Source organism: Melospiza melodia, chromosome 19 (genome assembly GCF_035770615.1).
Source record: "Melospiza melodia melodia isolate bMelMel2 chromosome 19, bMelMel2.pri, whole genome shotgun sequence".
NCBI lineage: Eukaryota > Metazoa > Chordata > Aves > Passeriformes > Passerellidae > Melospiza > Melospiza melodia.
This window is the reverse complement of record NC_086212.1, coordinates 11,944,305-11,964,068: the sequence shown is the minus strand read 5'-3', so window position 1 is coordinate 11,964,068 and position 19,764 is coordinate 11,944,305. Positions and strand designations below refer to the sequence as shown.

At 44.2% G+C, this 19,764-nt stretch overlaps 1 protein-coding gene across 2 annotated transcripts in view; it reads left to right on the top strand.

The window, feature by feature from the left end:
• The first annotated feature begins 636 nt into the window (after positions 1-636).
• CDH4 (cadherin 4) overlaps positions 637-19,764 on the top strand; it is a 416,541-nt gene continuing 397,413 nt past the window's right edge. The window contains exons 1-2 of one of the 2 annotated variants that reach the window (XM_063172552.1): positions 637-775; positions 2,762-2,873. In XM_063172552.1, coding sequence (XP_063028622.1) covers positions 710-775; positions 2,762-2,873 — 178 coding nt within the window. In that variant the 5' untranslated portion in view covers positions 637-709. Of the gene's footprint in view, positions 776-2,572; positions 2,667-2,761; positions 2,874-19,764 lie in introns of those variants that run through there. The other variant, XM_063172553.1, reaches the window with a different exon arrangement.

Sequence of the window (19,764 nt, the reverse complement as noted above, 5' to 3'; positions counted from 1 at the left end):
AAATAACCATAGGTTGAGGCAGGAGAGATTGAGATTATATATGGGGGAAAATTTCACTTTTATGGTGGTCAGGCATTGGAATGGGTTGCCCAGGAGGTGGTAGAATCACCATCTCTGGAAGTGTTTCAGAGCTGTCTGGATCTGGTGCTGGGTGATGGTTTGGGGGTGACAGTGGCCCTGCTGGGTCGGTGGTTGGACATGATGATCAGGCAATCACCGAACCTGAGCTGGAAGGGGCACAGATCTTCAAACCCATGGAATGGTGGGCATCAAACCACAGCCTTGGCATCATCAGCAGCGTGCTCTGTGATGTGAACTCACGATCACCCTGCATGTGCCTGGTTTGGGCTTCCTTCCCAGGAACGCACCAGATTTTCGCGACAATTTGGACGCGTAAGTTTCTTCTCCGGACAGACGAGGCTCCCGCGGATCGCAGAGCTCGTCAGGGCACTGAGAGAGGAAGCGGCAGCGCTGCCGAACCCCTTTCCCCCTCCATCATCATCATCACCTTCATCCCCGCTCCCCCCGCGGCGGGGCGGCGCCTGTCGCTTTAAGCGGCGCGTGCCCGCGCGCGCGGGGCGGGGCGCGGCGGCGGCGCGCGGCGGGCGCTTCACCTGCAGCCCGGAGCGGCCGCGGGACCCGGCCGGCTCCGCTCCGCTCCTCGCTGCACGGCACGGCTGCGATCCGCTCCGATCCGCCCGCCGCGGACATGAGCGCCGGCCCGAGGCGGCGGCTGCTGCTGCTGCTCCTCCTGCCCGTCTGGGGCTCGGCGGCGGTAAGTGCAAACGGGCGCGGAGCTATCCCCGCCGCGGCTCCTCCGCGCCCGCCGCGGCAACTTCGGGCTCGGGGAGTGAGGGTGATGGTGGTGGGTGCGCGGAGCTCCTGTCGCTGCTTCTGCCGCGCTGCCGTTCCCCACCTCCTTTTTTAAAATCGAATCGCCACTGTGCAGTTTTTAATTGTTTTGTGGAGCCGCCGCTCAGGTGCCGCCGCGGTGCCGGCACGAGTACGCTCCGCGCTGCGCCTCGCCGGAGAAACTTCGGGGGCAGCGGCGCGTCCCGGCGCGGAGCCGCTCCGCGCCCCGCCGAGCCCCCGCGGCCGCGCTCCCCGCCGAGCCCCGCGGAGCCCGCGCCCGCTGCAGCCCCTAACTTTTATTTTTACAAGCCCATAAACCCAACCGAGCGGGCCCGGCGGTGATGCTCGGAAAGTTTGGGATTTTTAGGGGTTTTATTCCCACGGCGCCTGAAATTGAAGGGTTTCTGTAGAACATCAACAAGCGCCTGAACGCGTGGCTGCAGTGTTACCGAGCGAGCCGGGCGGCTGCTGGCTTTCGGGCTGGGCTGGCTGCGGGAACAAGAGCCGCTTATTTTTCTGCCTCAATCCCTCGGTGCCAAGTAGAATCCGTGAGGATGTCCCGAGCCTCGTGGAGGCTGGTGGGTGCCCAGGAATAGCCCCGATGCGCTCTCGTCTGGCGAGCGCCGCTCTAATAACGGGGCGATTTCAGCTTGGAAGCCCGCTATCCTCGGTGACACCCTTTGAAATGTTTCCTAATGGCAACGTCTTGCCAGCCGCGGTGAGAGTCCAACAGAGCCGCCGCTTCCTTGCGCTTCCCATGCAGTAGCTGGCATCCGTCTCCCGAGCGTGATTTTAAGCCGAGTACATTGGCTTGCGTTCTGCTTACTAAGCTCATCCGAAAGGACCCTTCTTTCTCTGCTGTTGGTTTCTGTGTCTCCGGCGCAGCGCAGTCTGGGGCTGCGGGGGTTGCGGTGCTCCCCGGGGGCAGGTGCCCGCCCGGAGTTGCACTTTGCGGGGAGGCGCCGCTCCCGCTCCCCCGGCTGCAGCCGGCGCTGCCGGCTCTGGAGGCGGCGGAGGTGCCGGCAGCATCGCTAAGCGATGCTCTGGCTGGCTCTGCCGACAGCCCCGGCGCGTTAGAAATCCCCTGCCACCAGCACTTGTTAGTGCGTAAATCACCTGGCACTCCGCACGCATAAATCACGGGCTTGTGTGCTGTCAGCGACTTCCTCTGGAGCCGGGGTCTGGGACCTTCCCTGCCGGGGATTCCCAAGGAGCCCGGGCTGCTGTGGCCGGGCTGCCCCGTCCCTGTGGCGGGGGCTGGATCCTCTGCTCAGTCCAGAGTTGCAGCTGAGTGTTTTGTTGGCTGTGTCCCCTTGGGTGCTGGCACGTTGTGCATGATTCTCTGCATTGTCACGTTTTTAATTGGGCATCCCTCAATTCCTTCCCACTGCCGGGGCAAGAGCAGAGCCTGGAGTGTCCCAGAGGCTGCAGCAGGCAGAGCCTGGGATGCTGCTGCAAGGGTGAAGGGGAAGGAAGGGTGTCCTCACCTGGTGGCAGGCTCCTGGGTTTCTCCCCCTTCCATGCTGGGGTCTGCCCAGTTTCTCAGTAGCAGACCTCGGTGGTTTGGATGTTTCAACATCGGGCCTTTGCGTGTCTCCAGTGCGAGCACAGCGCCTTGATGAATTGCTGCTCTTTGTTTCCTCCCCTCTTCTGACAGTGCCCAGTATCCCAGCCTTCCTACAAACAATGCTCTCTTGTAGTCAGGCAACTATTGCTGGCCCATTTTATTTTTTGCAGCTACAGTATGGATCCACTCCAACAGATAGGCACTCTAACACAAGCAACTTCTACTTGCACACTGCTTTACTGTTCAGGTTTGCTCATGCCTAAACACTTCATCACTGGGTGCAAAACGTTTTCCCAAATGACAAAAGTCATGGTGTGCATTTCCCTTGTTTTGTTTTTGCAGGCACACAATGGGGATCTTACAGTTAGACCCACATGCAAGCCTGGCTTCTCAGAACAAGACTACACAGCATTCATCTCCCAGAATATCATGGAAGGGCAGAAGTTACTCAAAGGTAAGTGGAATAAAAAGCTTAATAGCTTCTGCAATAACTGTATTTTCAGGAGGTGAAAGGAGGCTTAGAGATGCTGGTTTTGATGGTGAAATTGTCTGCAGAATTATGTTTGTAGGAGGATGAAACACTAAGTGGTTTACCTGAGCACAGTTTTGAATACAGATGAATCATTCCAAGTCCGCTGCTGTCTGCTTCAGGTGGATTGTTTGTTACACCATGCGAGGTCATCACTTCACTCTTGAGTCTCCCACTCCCACCCTGTCTGAAGGAACTCTGCATCTGATATTTTAGCAAGTATTTTTATGTATGAAATTCAAAGATCCCTAAATTATCTCTGCTTTGAAATGGATGATAAAGCAGACGTTGTTGTTGGAAATGTGGTAAACAAGCCTACAGACATTCTGTTCACAAATGTGGCATTCATTTTCATTACTGCCCCACTGACAACATGAAAACACAGGCAAAAAGAAACTACCAATTAGCTTTATAGTAATTGCAGGATTATAACCACTTTTGTGCTTGTAAACTCTAAGATGTCTTCATAATCCAAATAACAGTAGATTATCCTGTGTAGTGCTCTGTCTCCTTTTCAAGTTAAAAATAATTAAACTTTATATTTGCATGGCATAGAAAAATACTTTATTCCAAGAGAATTTTTGAAGATCAGAATCCCACAGCAGCCCAGGAGGTTGGGAAGCACGTCAGGACTTGGTGCTCTACTCCAGCCTTTATAACTGTATTTTTCAGTGTTTTCCTGAGCACATTTTGCTTGCATGCATGTCTCTGTGCCAGAAAGCTGGGATTTCTGTCTTCCTCCAGACCAAACACCTGCTCTGTTACTTTGATTTTTCTCAGAAGAGAGGGAGAGTTGTCAGTGTTCTCTCTGGCTTCAGCAGAATCCAGGACTGGACATTTTTGCTCTGCATGAGCTGGCAATCACTTTTGTTTCTGTGCCCAGTTGTCTTAGTGTTGCTGTTCAGGAATTCTCTTGATTGGCCTGGCATTAATTAGTGGACCTTGGGGAGTTTATTTTTAGTTTGAAGGGTAACCAGTGGGGGAATTGGGATGGACAAGCTCAAGATTATGCAACCCTAAAGAGACCAAATACCAATAGTTTACACACTTTGTAGCAATTTTTGCCAAATGTGAAGGCAGCTTTACAGGTCAGTCTGGAAACTGGGTAGATTTCATGCTCTTTTAGCTTTGCAAATTATTTGATAAAAAATGTTCTCTGAGTACTGTAGAAAGCTGTGGCATAAATATATTTGCTCAGAAGAGTGGGTTTTTTGCAGTTTAGTGCTTGATAAATGGTGCTGTGTTTATGGAGGTGGACAACAGGGATGGAGCGGAAGGGTCTGCTCAGAGGCTTTAGGTGGCTGTGACTTTCAGAACAGCACAGTGGCTGTCACTTCATTTCTGCCTTAACTGATAATTTTTAAATATGAAATTATATTTACACAGGCTGTCAAGTTGATTTGAATGAAAATATATTTCTATTTGATTTTATCCTTTAGGGACCAGTTGTAGTTTTACATTAGTCATGGTAACCCTGCCTCTGATTTAGGGCTGAACTCACCCTGGGGACATTATGTATCCGTGCCCCACTTGTAAGATTCATGGCCTGATAGCGTTGTCACAGGTTCCATGATTTAAAAGCATTTTGTCAACAAAAGAAGGAAGAAAAAAAGTGCAAGTGCTGTGTTTGCTAATAAGTAAACTATCATATTTGCACCTTTTAATCTATAGTCAAATACATGCTGTTGTTTATCATGGAAAGCAAATATCTAATTAATTTATACAATAATGGGCAAGAAAATTCTTCATGCTTGTGTTGTTCTTTATATATACTCTAGCATGTAAAATTGGTAGTTTTCCAGTTTAGGTTTAATTTTACTTCCTAGCACTTGATGTGTCTGAAGCATAAAATGTTTATCTCCTTCTTCCATCTGGGTGAAGTATTGTACAATAGTTCAGACCAAAAATGGGTTCAGATTGCTTACATTATCATGTTTGATAGATTGACATATGTACTATTTCACACCATCTTACCACGCAAAGCTCTGCTGCCAGCAGCTACCACCATCTTATTCATCAGCATTCAGTAATTCATCTGCAGGCCAAATGGGACTGTTTGCCTGAATTAAAGGAAAAAAAAAAAAAAAAAAGAAAGAAAGTAGGCAGAAATTCACCTGTCAGTGCTTTCCTGGAATCTGGGGGCTGGAAAAAGCGTGTCTGTAGCTTGGGTGGCTCTCGGGGGATTTCACGGAGTGAACATGAGGTGTTTATGGATAATGCTCACCTTGTCCTTAGGAAGGAGAGGTTGGCAGTCCTGGGACAGTTTATCCCTGAAGGTTTTTGTCCAGCAGAAATCAGGCAGCATGCAGCCCTCAGCATGGTGGTGAAATTCCTCCATGCTATGGAGAAATTTGGATGTTCATGGTTCTGTGTGGCAATAAATAAACCGAGCATTTCCCTTTTAAGCTTTGCAAGATCCAGCTCTCAAATGTATGCACTGTTATGAATGCATCAAAATGAAAGTGTTTATAGTATTCTAGGTTTGAATCAAGTTAAACAGATAATCACTGCTTATAATTGGTTTATTCCAATGGAAATAGCTTAGCCTTAATTTGACAACAAGAGCTTTTACAGAGTCATTGTTTTATTATAAGTATGCCATAAGCTATTAGCTACTACTTTGTGGTTCATCTTATTTGCCTGAGTCAGCTCTCTAACATGCTCAAAACATACAGATTCTAGCAGGAGCTATTTGTTACACAGTAATTAACTTGTTTATGATAAATGGATGGGAGAAATGTCACGGCATTTTGTTTTATGTATAAATGAAAAGCATCTGCATTCTAAAAATTTCATGTTAATTAGACTTAAAATAGTTTTCCCCAGTAGTGCCACAAATACCACACGCTGCACATCACTGCCAACACTGTGGCCTGATGATGGGGTGGTGTCTGAGGTGATTTGTGGAGCCAGTGCCTTCCTCAGAAATGCCATCACTGCATCTCTTAATGAAAGCTTCTGGGGTGTAATCTGTTATACTTGTTTGTCTTTGTTTTTGTTTGCGGGATAATAAACTTAGTCTTGATCATTGATGCATGATAATGTTTAAGATAGCTTCGTTAAGTATTTTCTTCTTTAGCCTAAGGGAAAGATCTCCATGTCTGCAGTATGGCAGAGGACGATTGTGGCACGGGGATCTTTTCCTCTTTGTTAATTATTTATGCTAACCTAACGTGGTGAGAACATTGGTCCTGAGGGGTGGGCAGCAGGGCCGTGTGGGGCTGCTGAAGCAGTTGAGCAGTGTCCCAGGGGATCTGATTCCTGATGTGAACTCAGTGTTTGGGAGCCATGAGGACCAGCGGCCTCTTGGGGAAGGAGGGAGAGAAGGTTGCTGAAAGTGGTGAGCAGTATGATACTCTTGCTATTGGCTTTGTGCCCTTTTGGATTTTTTTGTAGTGTTTTTTAAGATTATGATTATTAAGAAAGGATGTTTTTCAGAATTAGGAGTTGAGGTTTAATTGGCACGCCGCGAGGCTGTGGTGACTGGGAGTGGGTGGGGTGACATCAGGGTGCTGAATGCATTATTCCTCCAGTGTGGCCCCACCATGGCTCCAGCACCTCTCAAACACACCCAGCAAAACAACTCAGAGCAGACAACACGAGCAGAGGAGAGGTAGAGCCACTTTGTTGTGTTTTCTGTGCATCCCTTGGTGTGCAGTGATCCCTGTTTCTGTGCCCAGCCCAAGCAGTGCCTGTGCTGATGGAGCAGGGGAACTTCTCTGGTGTGGGCAGCCACGTCTGGGAACAAGTGTGTGGCAGCACGCTTTATTTTCATATGAGGAGATGAATAAACTCTGCCAGCATGTTCTGCTCTCAGCAAATGTATGAAACCAAAGTTAGCCAAGCTCATGCAAATGCATAAAAATGTAATTGCTTCTATTCTAGGATTTTTTTTACTAGCATGATTTTTGGTTAAAAAAAAATACATAAAAGCTTTATTGGAATACTGTTTTTTTTTTTTTTATTAAAGAAGAATCCACTATAGAGATAATCTCTTGTAAGTTTTTGAGAGATAGGTTGTTCTTCATGGTCTAAAGCTTTTTGTTCTCTCCACTGAGATTTCAAAACCTCCATCCTTTTTAGCCCTCACCACATCCAATATTAAAACTTAGGAAGGCTGTGAATGCTGTTTAGAGAATATTGACTGCATAGACCAAAAAAACCCCAGCATCCACAATCTCCTTGGGATAGTGGAGAATACTGTGGATGGTGCAGGCTTTCCACTTTTCCTGGCTTTAGAGTCCAGAAAATACCCAGTACCCATCTGCTGTCAGTTTTGGCCGGAGCTTGGTTCGCACAGGCTCTGAAGGGTGTGTGGATGTCTGAGGCTGCCCTGCCCACAGTCATGTCCAGGTGCTCTCTGGTGTGTCCTAAGGGTGCTTTTGGCAAGGGAAGAGCCTGAGCAATGCTGGATTTGTTCTGGTGTTTGGTGATTTTGTTGAGCACCTCTTAGGGTTGCTCGGTGCTTGCAGCAGCTCTGCTGCAGCCTCCTGGAATAGCCAGTGCCTTCTCCAAGCTGCTCAGAGCTGAAAAAACCAGAGAGGCCTTTCTATTTGTGTTTTCATTATTTTCTGGTCTGTGATTCTGCATGAAAAGCAGTTACTGCAGTTATTGTACACGTAATTAGCTTCACAGTTCCCTAATAACATCTGAAAGTAGCAGAGCGGCCGCCGGAGCCCAGAACTCACCCTCACCTCTCTTCACTCCTTGCTTGGAGCAAGGGGGGGCAGGCAGGCATCAGCTCTCTGTGTTCAGCTTGCACAAGCTCCAGTGGAGCTGCCTCTCAGAAAGCACTTCTCACATTCTGCAGGACAACTTCTTCTAAGAGCAGTTTCTCGTGATGGGCTCGTTGCAAATCAAAACCATCATTTCCATCCTGAGTTCCAGGGGAGACCCCAGAAAGAGCTGTGCAGAGCAGGGAGCTGCTGATGCCCATGTATTTTTAATGTTGTTCTTCAGATCTAACTTCTGACACAAAAATGATGTTTAAGATGACATTTTTATCTAAATAAAATTGCAGTTAATGAGACTGGAGTAGTCAATAACACTCTGTAGAGTTAATCCCCTTACACTGTTTAATAACTGTATATATTGCTTTCTAGTTCAGAGCTTTGAACCAAATTCCTCAAACCCAAGCAAAATTACATTTCTCTGCGTTCTGGGGAGTTAACTGATTTTTATCTGAATAAATCTGCTTCTCCAACAACAGATTTGAAGCTTCTCTGTTTTTTCAGGGATTTGTCTGTTAGAGAATTGTGCTGCTTCAAATTAGGCATTCTAGATAGGTATTAAGGAAGAAGATGAAACAACAATTTCTCTTGAATAATTTATTCATTTCTTTATTTATGCTTAGGCTTTTAGGAAATAAGCTGTGTCTGGAACAGTATCAATTAGTTATTTATTGTGAAATACCTGTTGTTTTGAACGCTAAGCTGATCATTTTAGGGCTTTTAAGGTTGGAAAATGTTAATTTTAAAGTCAGTTCTTTGTACAGGAATTGACTGTCACTGACAGAGCTCATGAGCTCTGATCTCACAGAGCAGATGCTGAAAGCATTCTGGAAATTACGGTTTTGCATGTGGCAATTGAAACTTATTTATTCTAGCAGTGAAATATTTTCTTGCCTAATTTTCATTGACCTAATGCCAGTTCTCATTGCCTAATTTCATTGATATTTATGTGCAGGCCTCCTTCTGCCTTGATTTCTACCCTGGAAATGAGTCTCATGTTTTTTTAGATGGAATTTATTTCATTGCAAACTCAGGCTGGGGGAGTACTTGGTTCCACAGCAGGACGGGCCATGTGCACAGCTCATAGAATATTTTAGCAATATAGATAATACTTAAAAGTCTTATTTGAAGGGCAAGAAGAGATTAAAACTACAGAGGATAGGATTTCATTGGAAATCTGCTGCTTAATTTTTCTCATAGAATGAATTTGAGTAACATAGGGAAAGATGGGAGTTTGTTTGATTTGAGGTTACTGGAATATTCAGAATTAAGGCCATCACTGTATCAAGTGGAATTTTTTATTTTCAAGCAAATTGAAGTAGTAGCTAAGACCAGGCAGTGGTGTTTGAAAAGCAAAGAGCAGTCCTTGCCAGCTTTGGGTGGTTGGCAGGGGGTTGGGATGAGCTGTGACTGTGATTCCAGATTTCCCTAGGCTCCTGGTGTGGAGCACTGCAGGAGGAACCCCTGCAGGCTCAATGGAATTGATCTGTATCCCTTTTTCTGTATGTAAACCTTTTGTGCCCTAGCCAAAGATTCTGGAGAGGATTTGGCTTTACACTGAATTTTCCTTTTGGTGCCTACATGACCCCCAGAGTTGTGTTTCCAGGGAAAACCCAGAAGTGTCCTTGGCCAGCCCTGCCATGGCAGGGTTTTCTTACTGCTCAGGATGCCATGATATATTTTAGATATTTTATTTTAATATTTATTAGTATTTCTGAAATGAGAGTGCTGGGATTGTTTAGCCTGCAGAAGACTTTATAATTTTATATAAACTCCTTGTGAGAATGTGCTGAGATGAGGTGCGTGGAGGAAGGACAGAACAAAATGGTACTAACACTGAAATGCAGGACGTTGCACTTGAATGAGGGAAGAAAATTTCAGTCTGAGGGTTGTCAGACACTGGAGGAGGTTCCTCAGAGATACCATGAGGTCTCTGTTGTTGGAGATACCTGGAACCCACCTGGATCTGGTCCTGGAGCCTGCTTTGGCTGTCCCTGTGCGGAGCAGCTCTGCAGCCTCCACTGGGCTCTGACCCTGGGAGACTCTCTGCAGGTGAACAGATGAACAGACAGAGGGATGAACTGAGCTTGTCTTCAAATACAAATCACACAGCTTTAAATAAAAACATTGCAGCAGCCTGCAAAACGTGATCTTTACTGGGAAATTGTGTTTCTTTAATTTTTTGGAAGCACAACCTCCAAAGAGGGAATAATTGAAACACCAGGGACCAGCATTCAGCTGTTTGCTTCCATTAATGTCCAGACTTAACCTAGGCATAGTTTGTCTCCTGGCATAAGGAAATGTAACACGTACATTGAAAAAGCACTCAGTTTCCTCTTTATTTTAATAGAATGGAAGAGAACATGTGGAGCTACTGCTTAACCCAAAATATTTGTCTTATACGCAGCTACTTCGCTCCTTTCAGGAGGATGTTTGTTTCCTAAGCGAGTTTTCTGCGACATGAAAAACGCTTGGGCTGAGCAAGATCTCTTTTTGCCACAGGCTTGCGATTTCTCTTGTTTACGTTCATTATCCCTAATTTATTTATTAATTTTGGATTGCAGTTGCACAGAAGGAGCGTGAAGTGGCAAATGCTCTGGCATATGGGCTGCACTGTCACTGGGAACACTCAGCCGCCCCATGCCTCGTGACCCCAGGCTGCAGCATCCACATTCCCCTTTCCTAATCCCTTCCAATACACATTTATAATTTTTTTTTTTTTTTTTTTTGCCATGCCCTCAGTACTCTGGTGCCAGTGTTCTGTAGCAGGGAGCCAGTGGCAGTAACTCAGGGCTGTGCTGGTTGTGCTGCTCATCAGCTGCAGCCCATTAACACCAGCCTGGTAATGGCAGCCACTGTGTGCAACCCACAGTGGGGGTGTTGGAAGCTCCTCCAAGGACCCTGAAGATATTATGGGGCCACCCATGAAGGAAGAAAAGTAAAATAGATGCCCTTTCTGCTTTGAAATGAGCCAGTCTGTTTTCATTGATACCCAGAAGCACTACAGTCATTAAAGGCTATTACTATGCCTATTATAAATCACAATTTCCTAGCAGTTCAGAGGTTAGTCACAAATTTTGTTACATTGAGTTTGTCTCATAGTAATTCCAATCCTTATTAAACGGAGTTGTCTTTAAAATAATTATGAATGTAGCAATTATCCAAAGATAAATAGTCAAGATTACAAGAATTGTTCTATACAGAGCTATGTATCAACTCCCTCTGTCAGTTCATGTCTAGAGAATCATAAAAGGCAGGTCAGCGAAACAAATGTCTGTTACTTCACCATGTAGCAAGAAAAGCATATTGGAATTATTGGTATATGAAAGAAAAACATGTGAACTTGGTAAGGTGGTAGAAAATAAATAAGTTACTGCAGATGATAGAGTGCAAGTCAGGACTAGTTTAAAGTATGAAATGTAATAACCTGTTTGTTCCTGATGTAGTCAGTGGGGGTGAGGAGATACCTCTGTATAAATGCCACCAAGAGCTGTTTGTGGTGTCATCTGGACCTGTGTGTTGGTGTTTCCTGGGCTCAGAACTGGACTGGAGGAGCTCAGGAGGGTTCCTGGTGCATTCTCCTTCCCCAGGGCACAGCTCCCTTGTAACAGCTTTGTGTCTCTGATGTGGGCTTGAAGATCCATGGCTGGGGACCAAAGCCAATATATTACTTTGCTTCCCTTTCGTGAGTTTAAGTGGACCTCTCTTGATGCAATTTAACACTGTTTGCATTTATTATGGACACACAGAACAGTTGCTGATTTTTTTTTGTCTCCCCCCAACACAGCTGAGTTTATTTTTTTTTCAGGTTCTGTAGGCTGAACCTCTCATTTGTTGCCTTTTGTGTGTCATGCTTGGCTTTCTCCTCTGAGCCCTTGTCTTTGTTACTAACACGATACTCCAGGTTGATGTGGTGCTGCCAGCCAAGTCTCACAGTGCTGAACAGACAGGGAATATTACTCTGCCTGTTTTGCAGGCAACACTCCACTTGATTTATCTAATGTGATGATTGCTTTTTTTCTTAGCAGTATGATACTGTTGACTCATGTTCAGCTTGTGATCCAGTATAACCTCCCACATCGTTTTTTGATGAACTGCTACCTACCCAGTCATTTTCTATATGTGTAGTTGATTAATCCTGCTGAATCGTATTACCTTGCTCCTCTTCTCTTGAATTACATCTTGTTTTTGTTTTATCATCAGCCTTATCTAACTGGTTTGGATTGTTTTGAATTCTGATCTTGACATCCAGCAGAGTTGCAGTTGCATCCTGCTTGTGGATGGTTTGCAGATGTAACCAGCATATGCTGCATTCCTTTATCTGTTCTGTTAATAAAGGATTGAACAAACCCAGTTCAAAACAGGCTGTGGCAGAGCCCATGTGATAAAGCCTTCTGCTCTGACCATGCACCATTGAAACATGCTCTGGGTAGTTGTTTCAGTAACTAAAATTGGAATGGTGGCTTGGTGAACAGAGCCTTTAATGTCTTGATGTTGTCTGTTGGGATCTGTGGAAACACAATTCCAGATGTCCTCAGTTGTCAGTACTTTTCCTGACTTTTATGAGAATTACAAGAATTGGGACCATTGAATTTTCACCATCTTGGCTGGGTTACTGGAATTTCAGTAAAATGTTGTTGGAATGTCCAGGCTATAGGACAAAATGCTCACCTTGGCTTTCCTCAGGATGCTGGAGGTCTGCTCCTTAAAAGCCATTTTCATTGACAGAGCTGTTACTAATCCCAAGGTGAGCTGGAAGAGCAGGACTCAATGAAAGCCAAAGCAGGGTTGGTTGTACCTGGATGTGGAATATTCACTCTGGTGTGATCTGTTTCCACTGATGGCTGGGGATTTCCACTTTGCTGTGTTTCCATATTCCAGCCCATCCTGGAAGATGAGGAAAGCAAGGTGTTCACCGTGCACAGACCAGCTGGGTGTTGCACTGCCTGCTTTTGTAGATCTCTGTTATTCACAGAGCTTTTTAGGAGGCCTAGCCCACACTGAAATATTTCACTGTTTAGTGTCTCTCTTTAATTTTGCCCATCACACCTGTGTGTTTTGGTAGCTGAAGAAAGGCAGATGCTGCTCCCTGTGCTGGAGGAAAAGACTTTCTGCTGAAATCTTCCGGAGTATCTCAGTCTAGAGGGGGAAAAGAGCTGGGCTAGAGAATTTCCATTATTTTGCTCCCAGTGAAAATCCTTTCCTGGACAGGCAGAAAAAGTCATTGTTTCAGACTCTGTGTGCCTTGCTGCTTGACTTTTAGGAGCCTGATGTTGCTGGCTGGTTGCTTTGCTCCCTTCAAAACAGATTTACACAATTACACATGAAAGACAACTGTTTTGCTCATCTTCATAAACCTTAAATATTTTTATTTTGTGCCTGAATTATTTTGGAAAATAACCTTCCATTTATTTACCTCTTTATGGGCTTCTGAACATTTTTTTCATTGATTCAGTGCTTCCTATTGGGCCTCTTAGAGTCCAAAGCAATGTGGATAAATGGCATGATTTTAAAAAAAAAAAAAAAGGATTTTTCATGTTTGGATTTTTCCTTTGCCTGTGGACAGAAGGGACAGTTTGAGGATGAAGAAAAATATATGTATGGTTGATAGGATGAAGGAGAAACTATAGGTCAGGGCACGATTTGGAGTGATGAAATATTCAAGGATTGCAGCTATAAAAAAAATGTTTGGATTGCACCCAAAGATTTCCCCATCCTCTTTTCAAACTGCCAGAAGAGACCCTCATCAGGAGAAGTTCAGTGATCTCTGGAACGCTAAACTCTAGATGCCTGTTCAAATAACTGAATAGGAGATTGATTATCTCTGTGCAAAGTTTACTGAAAGATTTTTCTCTTTTTTTTTTGTTTGCCCGGAGTCTCAGATATAAGAGAAATTCAAAGTTAAAAGGCTGGTTGCTGTATCTGCTAGCAAGCAAACTACTCCAGTTGTACTGGGTGGTTTTGAGGCCTCCTGACAAGAAGAAACGGAGAAGATTTAGGTTGGGCGGGATGAAAATTTCTTCACCAAAGAGGTTGTTCAAGGCTGGCGCAGCTGCCCAGGGCAGTGGTGGAGTCACCATGCCAGGGGGATTTAAAAGCCATGAGGATGTGACATTGGGGACAGGGGACAGGGAGTGGTGGATGGTCTTGGAGGGCATTTCCAGGCTCAGCAGTTCTGTGTGGGCAGGGGCAGTTGGCAGAGTGTGGGTTGGTGTTAGCAGAGGTTTAACCCCACCCTGTTCACTGAATGCCCAGGACGTGGCACTATGGGGGTTCTGATTGCTGAATTAACTGTGGTATTTTGGCAGAGATCAGTGCACATGAGGCATTTCACCAGAAATCTTGAATCATGAATCTTCCTGTATTTTCAGTAAAACAAGGCTTAATTTTCCCTTTCTGCTGTGAATTGTGACATAGCATTGGGTGTATCCTGCTAAAGAGCAGCAGAAGCAAGCATTGGTGGCACAGCCAATTTTTTACCTGTGCAGTAATAGAGCAAATTTCATTGCTTGAGAGCTGAGGTGATGAAGCAAAGTTCTGTAAATGCAGCGGTTGTGTCCTTTGGCAATGCACCTGTAAGAGGGAGAGTTTGACATCTGTGGAGTGGAGCTGTTTGGTAAAAAATATAGAAAATTAAAATAAGGTTGGGTGGGAAGAAGAGTTGTGGGTGCCTGGAGCTCTGGGGACTCCAAGAACTGCTGGGCCAGGGTTCATGTTGGGTCTGGAAGTGGTGGAAATTATGGAGACTTAAAACGAAGACAGTATTTCTGCAACAGTTTATTAGCAGTCTGAGTGGTTTTTTTGACCTTTAATCTGCACTGGATCCCTTATGAGCATCTTTTATTGCAGTTCTTGGAGAAATTTGTAGGGAATCCACACACTGAGAAACCTGTTCTTAGGAGAGCTGTCCTGGAAAACAAAAAAAAACCAAACAAACCAACAAATCCAACAGCAAAAAGTAAAGAAAAAACCTCAAGGTTATATATCAAAATCTGTAACACATGCTCAAAAAAAGTTAATATATAGTGAATGTCAATTAAGTTCTTCCTCAGCTAATAAATAGCTTAGGAGGTATAAAATTTAATACTCCTAAAATTGCAGAAGCCTTTGAAGAACACATTTAAATTGGCCTCATTGGAAGAAGGAGATTTAAAACTGACCTGTTCAGAGGTGAGTAGTGAAAAAGATGTGATGGAATGAGGCTGCATTCCTTCAATACAGAGGCCTTTTGCCTTGAGTTTTTGTTTCCTGAGGTGGCCTTTGGAACAGTTTATTTTTACGTTCTTGTGCAATATCAGCTGAACTGCACTGGTAACAGTGGCCTGTTCATTTCTGAGCCTGTTTTTAAGTGTTTCTGAGGCTCAGCTGGGCTGGGAGTGGGTCACTGTGCCACAGAAAAGCTTCCAGAGCAGCTGTGTGCAGTTCTGCCCGTGGCCGCACCTACAGGTCCTGCTCACTTTTGGTTTTAAAGCATCAAATCTGTTCCCATCTGAGGATCTCAGGCACCAGATTCCCACTTTTCTTCTGTTCTCTCCCCACCATGGTCACCTGTAGGTAACAAATGAGATGTGTGCACATTTCTGAGGGTGGTTTCAGGCAGGTTTTCTGAAGTTTAGGATGGATCTGGCTTTGAGAGGTGAGCAGATGAGCAACAGAAACTGCTCTGAGGTCACAAGAAATGTAGTGCTTGTTCAAGGTTTATTTGGAAATCAGAGCAAACCAAACTTTGCCTAGTTGGCTTGCATCCTCAGGAGCAGTACCTCCTGTTTTTTTTCCACTTGTGTGTTTTTTCCTAATCCCAGTGGCAGTCATTTTTTTGGCACTTGCAGTTAGGAGAAGAAAAATTAAGTAATACATGGCATTTGTTTTGGCGCTGGTTGCGACTCATAAATAGGGATAACATCTGTGCTGATAGTTTTTTGTGATATATAACCAGATTGAATGAACAAAGTTTTCATTTATTGCTATTCTTTTGCCATTGTTATATTTAGGGAGCTCCAGTATAACGAGTGAAAATATATGCTTATGTATATTGCTCATGAATAGATCAGGATTTATATACATCCTGTGAATTTCAATTTGGCCACTGTATCTTTTTAAAATAAAAATGGCTTATAGCCATTCCCTGAGCCTAAAACTTTTTCAGGATCCTTCCCAAATCTTAGTCTCTTGAAGGGGGTACTGCTGCCAAGTCCACACCATTCTTTTAATTAAAGGACAAAAAAAAGAGAAGTGAAACTTCCAGTGGATGTAAATCCTGATAATCCTGAAATGATGTAAATTGGTGCAGCTCCTTAAGTCATTGGGAGTATTCTGACTTACATCTACTGAAAATCTGGCACATAATATTCCTGCTGGTCCTTTCTTCTGCCCAATAGCTGCTCTACACAGAGTTGGCACGGTGGACAAAGCACTCTCTTACGAGCTGATCGAGGGTGGCACGGCTTCCAGCACTGCTGATTCAGCACAGCAGAGGCCATTTTCCTCATTTCTTTGTGAGTTAGATTAAATTACTCTGCAGGCTGGACTGGAGCCACAGGCCATAGTTTTACAGCCTTATAACATGGTATCCTAGCCCATGGCATCTGAGAGGTCTGGCTGTGTGTGAAGCTCTTCTGCTTCGCTGCAAAGGATTTTTGGATTTGGCGCTCGGCCCCTTTGTGAGGCTCACGGCAGCAGGACTGGAAATATTTTGATTGTCTTGTTGAGATACACTAAAGTGGGGCTCTGTTAATGGAGGGAAGGGACATCATGGGGGTCAGATTAGTATGGAAACTCCACTGTGTTTGTCATGGCAACGTTTCTTTAGATTTGCCTTACAGAAATGCAGGATAATAAATAACAAATGCGGGGTTTAATGAGTATAACACAACAGGAGCGCCAGCGAGGCAAGGAGCTTGTGCCATCAGAGCTGTTCCAGCTTACCAAAATTTGGGGAAATCCACTTCCCTTTGTGCCTCAGTACATTTTTCATCTAATGTGAGCAGGTCTGGAGCTGAACCAAGGGGGAGCAGTGGGGAGATGCTCTTTGTGGTGAGCGGTGCCCTGCTCACATCCCTCAGAGCTGGGATGCCTGTGCCTGCTCTAACAGGCACATGGGCAGAGGCAGGAGCAGGTTTTCTGTTTGCTGTTCTCTGGCAGCTGCTGGCTTTGTGCATTTCCAGAGCAGAGCCAGCTCTGCTGTGCTCTGCAATTGGGCTCCAGGACTGCAGCTCGCAGTGAAATTGGTCCAGTTGTCTTTGGCCAAGTCCTGCTCTTGCTCTGATTTACCCTTTCCCCTCCAATCCTCGTGATTGCAAAAGGGACACTGGCAAAGGGAGAAAACAACTGTTAATGAGGAGAGAAAAGGTCAAACAGATCAAGTAAAATCATCCTGCTTCCAGCATAGAGATGAATCAAAGCTGATCCTGCCCAAGCCAGGTGTTGGACTGAAGATGAGACCAGGCTTAAGGAATTTTCACCATAAGCTTGGAAGCTTCACTCTGTCCCTTCTCCCTCACTTGACTTCCAGTCACATTGTTTTATAGTTTTAAGGGGCTTGCATTGTATCAGGATGAGCACCCCACATCTGGTTATCTTGGAGTTGCATTATTGCCTTTCAGATTTATCTCTGTAGTCTAAAAATTAAAAGAAAAGCAGCACCAAACAAACCCTCTGGTTTTAATACAGAGATGAATATATTTTTGCAAATAAAAAGTATTTTTGATTCAGAACATCAGGCAACAATTCTCTGGGTGTGATAAAGAGGTGAAGTTCATGTTGCTGATTTCAGTGCAAAAACAAAAGTGGGCAGATCAGGAAATTTGTTTCTGAGTGGTTTTTTTCTATTTTCTGAGCCCTAGTTCAGTCTCATGGACTTTGGTAGAGCTGCTGCACAGAGGGTTTATCTATTGATTTCTGAAAGTATTGTGCTGTTAATCTAAAACCTCTTTCCCCAGTGGAATTTCTATTCAGAAGGCTCTAGCCAAGCTCAAGAAAGTTATTTGATTTGGGGAGTTTGAAAGAATAATAAAAGAAGGATTGATGCAGTTGGATTTTCATGAGCTCAGTCTTCTAGTAAAATAGACAGGCTTCTTCCCCCTGTGTGTGTCTGTGGTGTTTGGCTCATTATTTAGGAGGAAGGCAGAGTACGGAGATCACTTAAGTTTTACTGCCTGAGAATTTTGCAATTATGAAACTTGTTCAGAAGAAAGTAATGAGAACATTTTTGGTGATATAACAAAATATAAAAATTAATAGGTTAGTGCAGCTTTGTCTTCCCATAAATTTGTGTGCTTTATTTCTTAGCAATTTGGCCTTTCATGCTAATTTTTAAACTAGTAAAAATTTAGTGCCAGTATTTGGGAAATCCATGTAATTTCCCAATAAGACATATGTGGCAAGGGAATTGCACCATATAAACCAGGGAACTTTGTTCCTCAGATATTTCCACCATCCTTTAAGTATTGAAGATTAAGTAAGCTTTTTAAAAGAGCTGAGACAGGAGAGAAGATGGTGCTTTATGGATCTTCTTGTTATTAAAATGTTCGTTTCTTTTTCTGAGAACTGAATATGGGAATAAACAGTCTTTCATTACAATAAAAAAATCCCCAAAAGTACTTTATGCCTTTGAGTGCACTGGTGTTGTCTATAGTGCAGGAGTTAATGAAGCAGACAAATGAGTTGAAATTGGTAGTGAAGAAATAAAATTCAGGAGTTTTTTTGCTTTTTGGGACTAAGGTCCTGTCCAGCTGAAATCAGTTGCCCTTGACTTCACAGTGCCCATGGCCGGTCCAATAACAGGTTTATTCTGTTTCATTAAGGTGTTGTCAAGTTATGCCAAGGAAGGCGGATTTGTGTCTAGAAAGGGATTCCTTGTGAGCATTCCCTGTCTCTAGAGCACTGGAGGTTATTAGACATGATTATGTTTTTCCTTGGGTTTGGAAGCACACTTGTTGCTCTTATTTATGCAAAAACTGCAGCTCTCTGGAGGTATGAGATTAACCTGAGGCATTATTTCATTGCAGACCCAGGTGGGAAGCTGGAAGTTCAGAGTATGCATGAAGAATTATCTGGATTTGAGGCAAAATGTTGTATTAACTGTGCAGTTAGTCTTTGTCAGCAGCATTTAGAGTTTCTTCAGCCCTTGTGGTGACTAACCTAGCAGAATTTATTGGTGAATAGTTCAATTTGCTTAAATGGGCTCATTTTCTTGAGTAGGCAGAAATTACATCTTCTTTCAAAATGTCTCAGATTTGGTTCACCTGAAAGGCCAATTCCAGATTTGACCTTTTTTTGTTCCCAAACACCTGTTTAAGCCCTGGGGGAACAGGACACCCAGGATTTGGCTGAGGGAACTGTTCAAAGGGACTTAATTTGCTGGAGCTGGGCTAAAGAGTTGCATTTTAAAACTGGTCTGAAAACTCAACTTTGAACCAGATAGGAAACAAGAAATTCTCTTTTTTTGTCCTTTTTTCTTTTCCCCCCCATGTAGAAATAAGTGCTTTAGAATATCTGAACCATCTACCAGTATCATTTCACTGCTGAGAATTGGGTAACTGTGTAAAATTATATTGACCTGAGGGGATTGAAATATAGAAGTGGCCGTGCGCTTAACTGTGCAGGAATCAAACTGTTTTACTGATAACATTTTATTGATTCATCTTCTCTGGGTGTTACAAGTAGCCTGAAGCCTGGCAAAATGAGCTGGCAATGTTTCTGTGTTGTGGACGTTGCAGTATTGCAGCTCTTCGTAGGTATTGAAATTTTATATATGGGCTGAGAGCTCACGTAATTATTGTGATTTGTAATGACTGAGACTGCAGATGGGGCTTCCCAGAGGCTTCATTTCAAGCTAGATAACTGGTAATTTCTCTTTTCTGTTTAAGAATCTGTTGTCCCTCCTTTTTTCTGCAGCTGCTGAGGTTTTTCTCTGTGAAAAGCTGAACCGTATCTGGGACTTAATGGAGATGCGTAAAATGATTGAAATTGCCTTAACAAGGCAGTGCTCTATGCAGAGCAGTAGTGAAAATGTGTCTTGCTGTTTGCAAGGGATACTTTGTCCTTTTCATACAGAAACTGTGCCTTCCCACCATATTATAAAAATA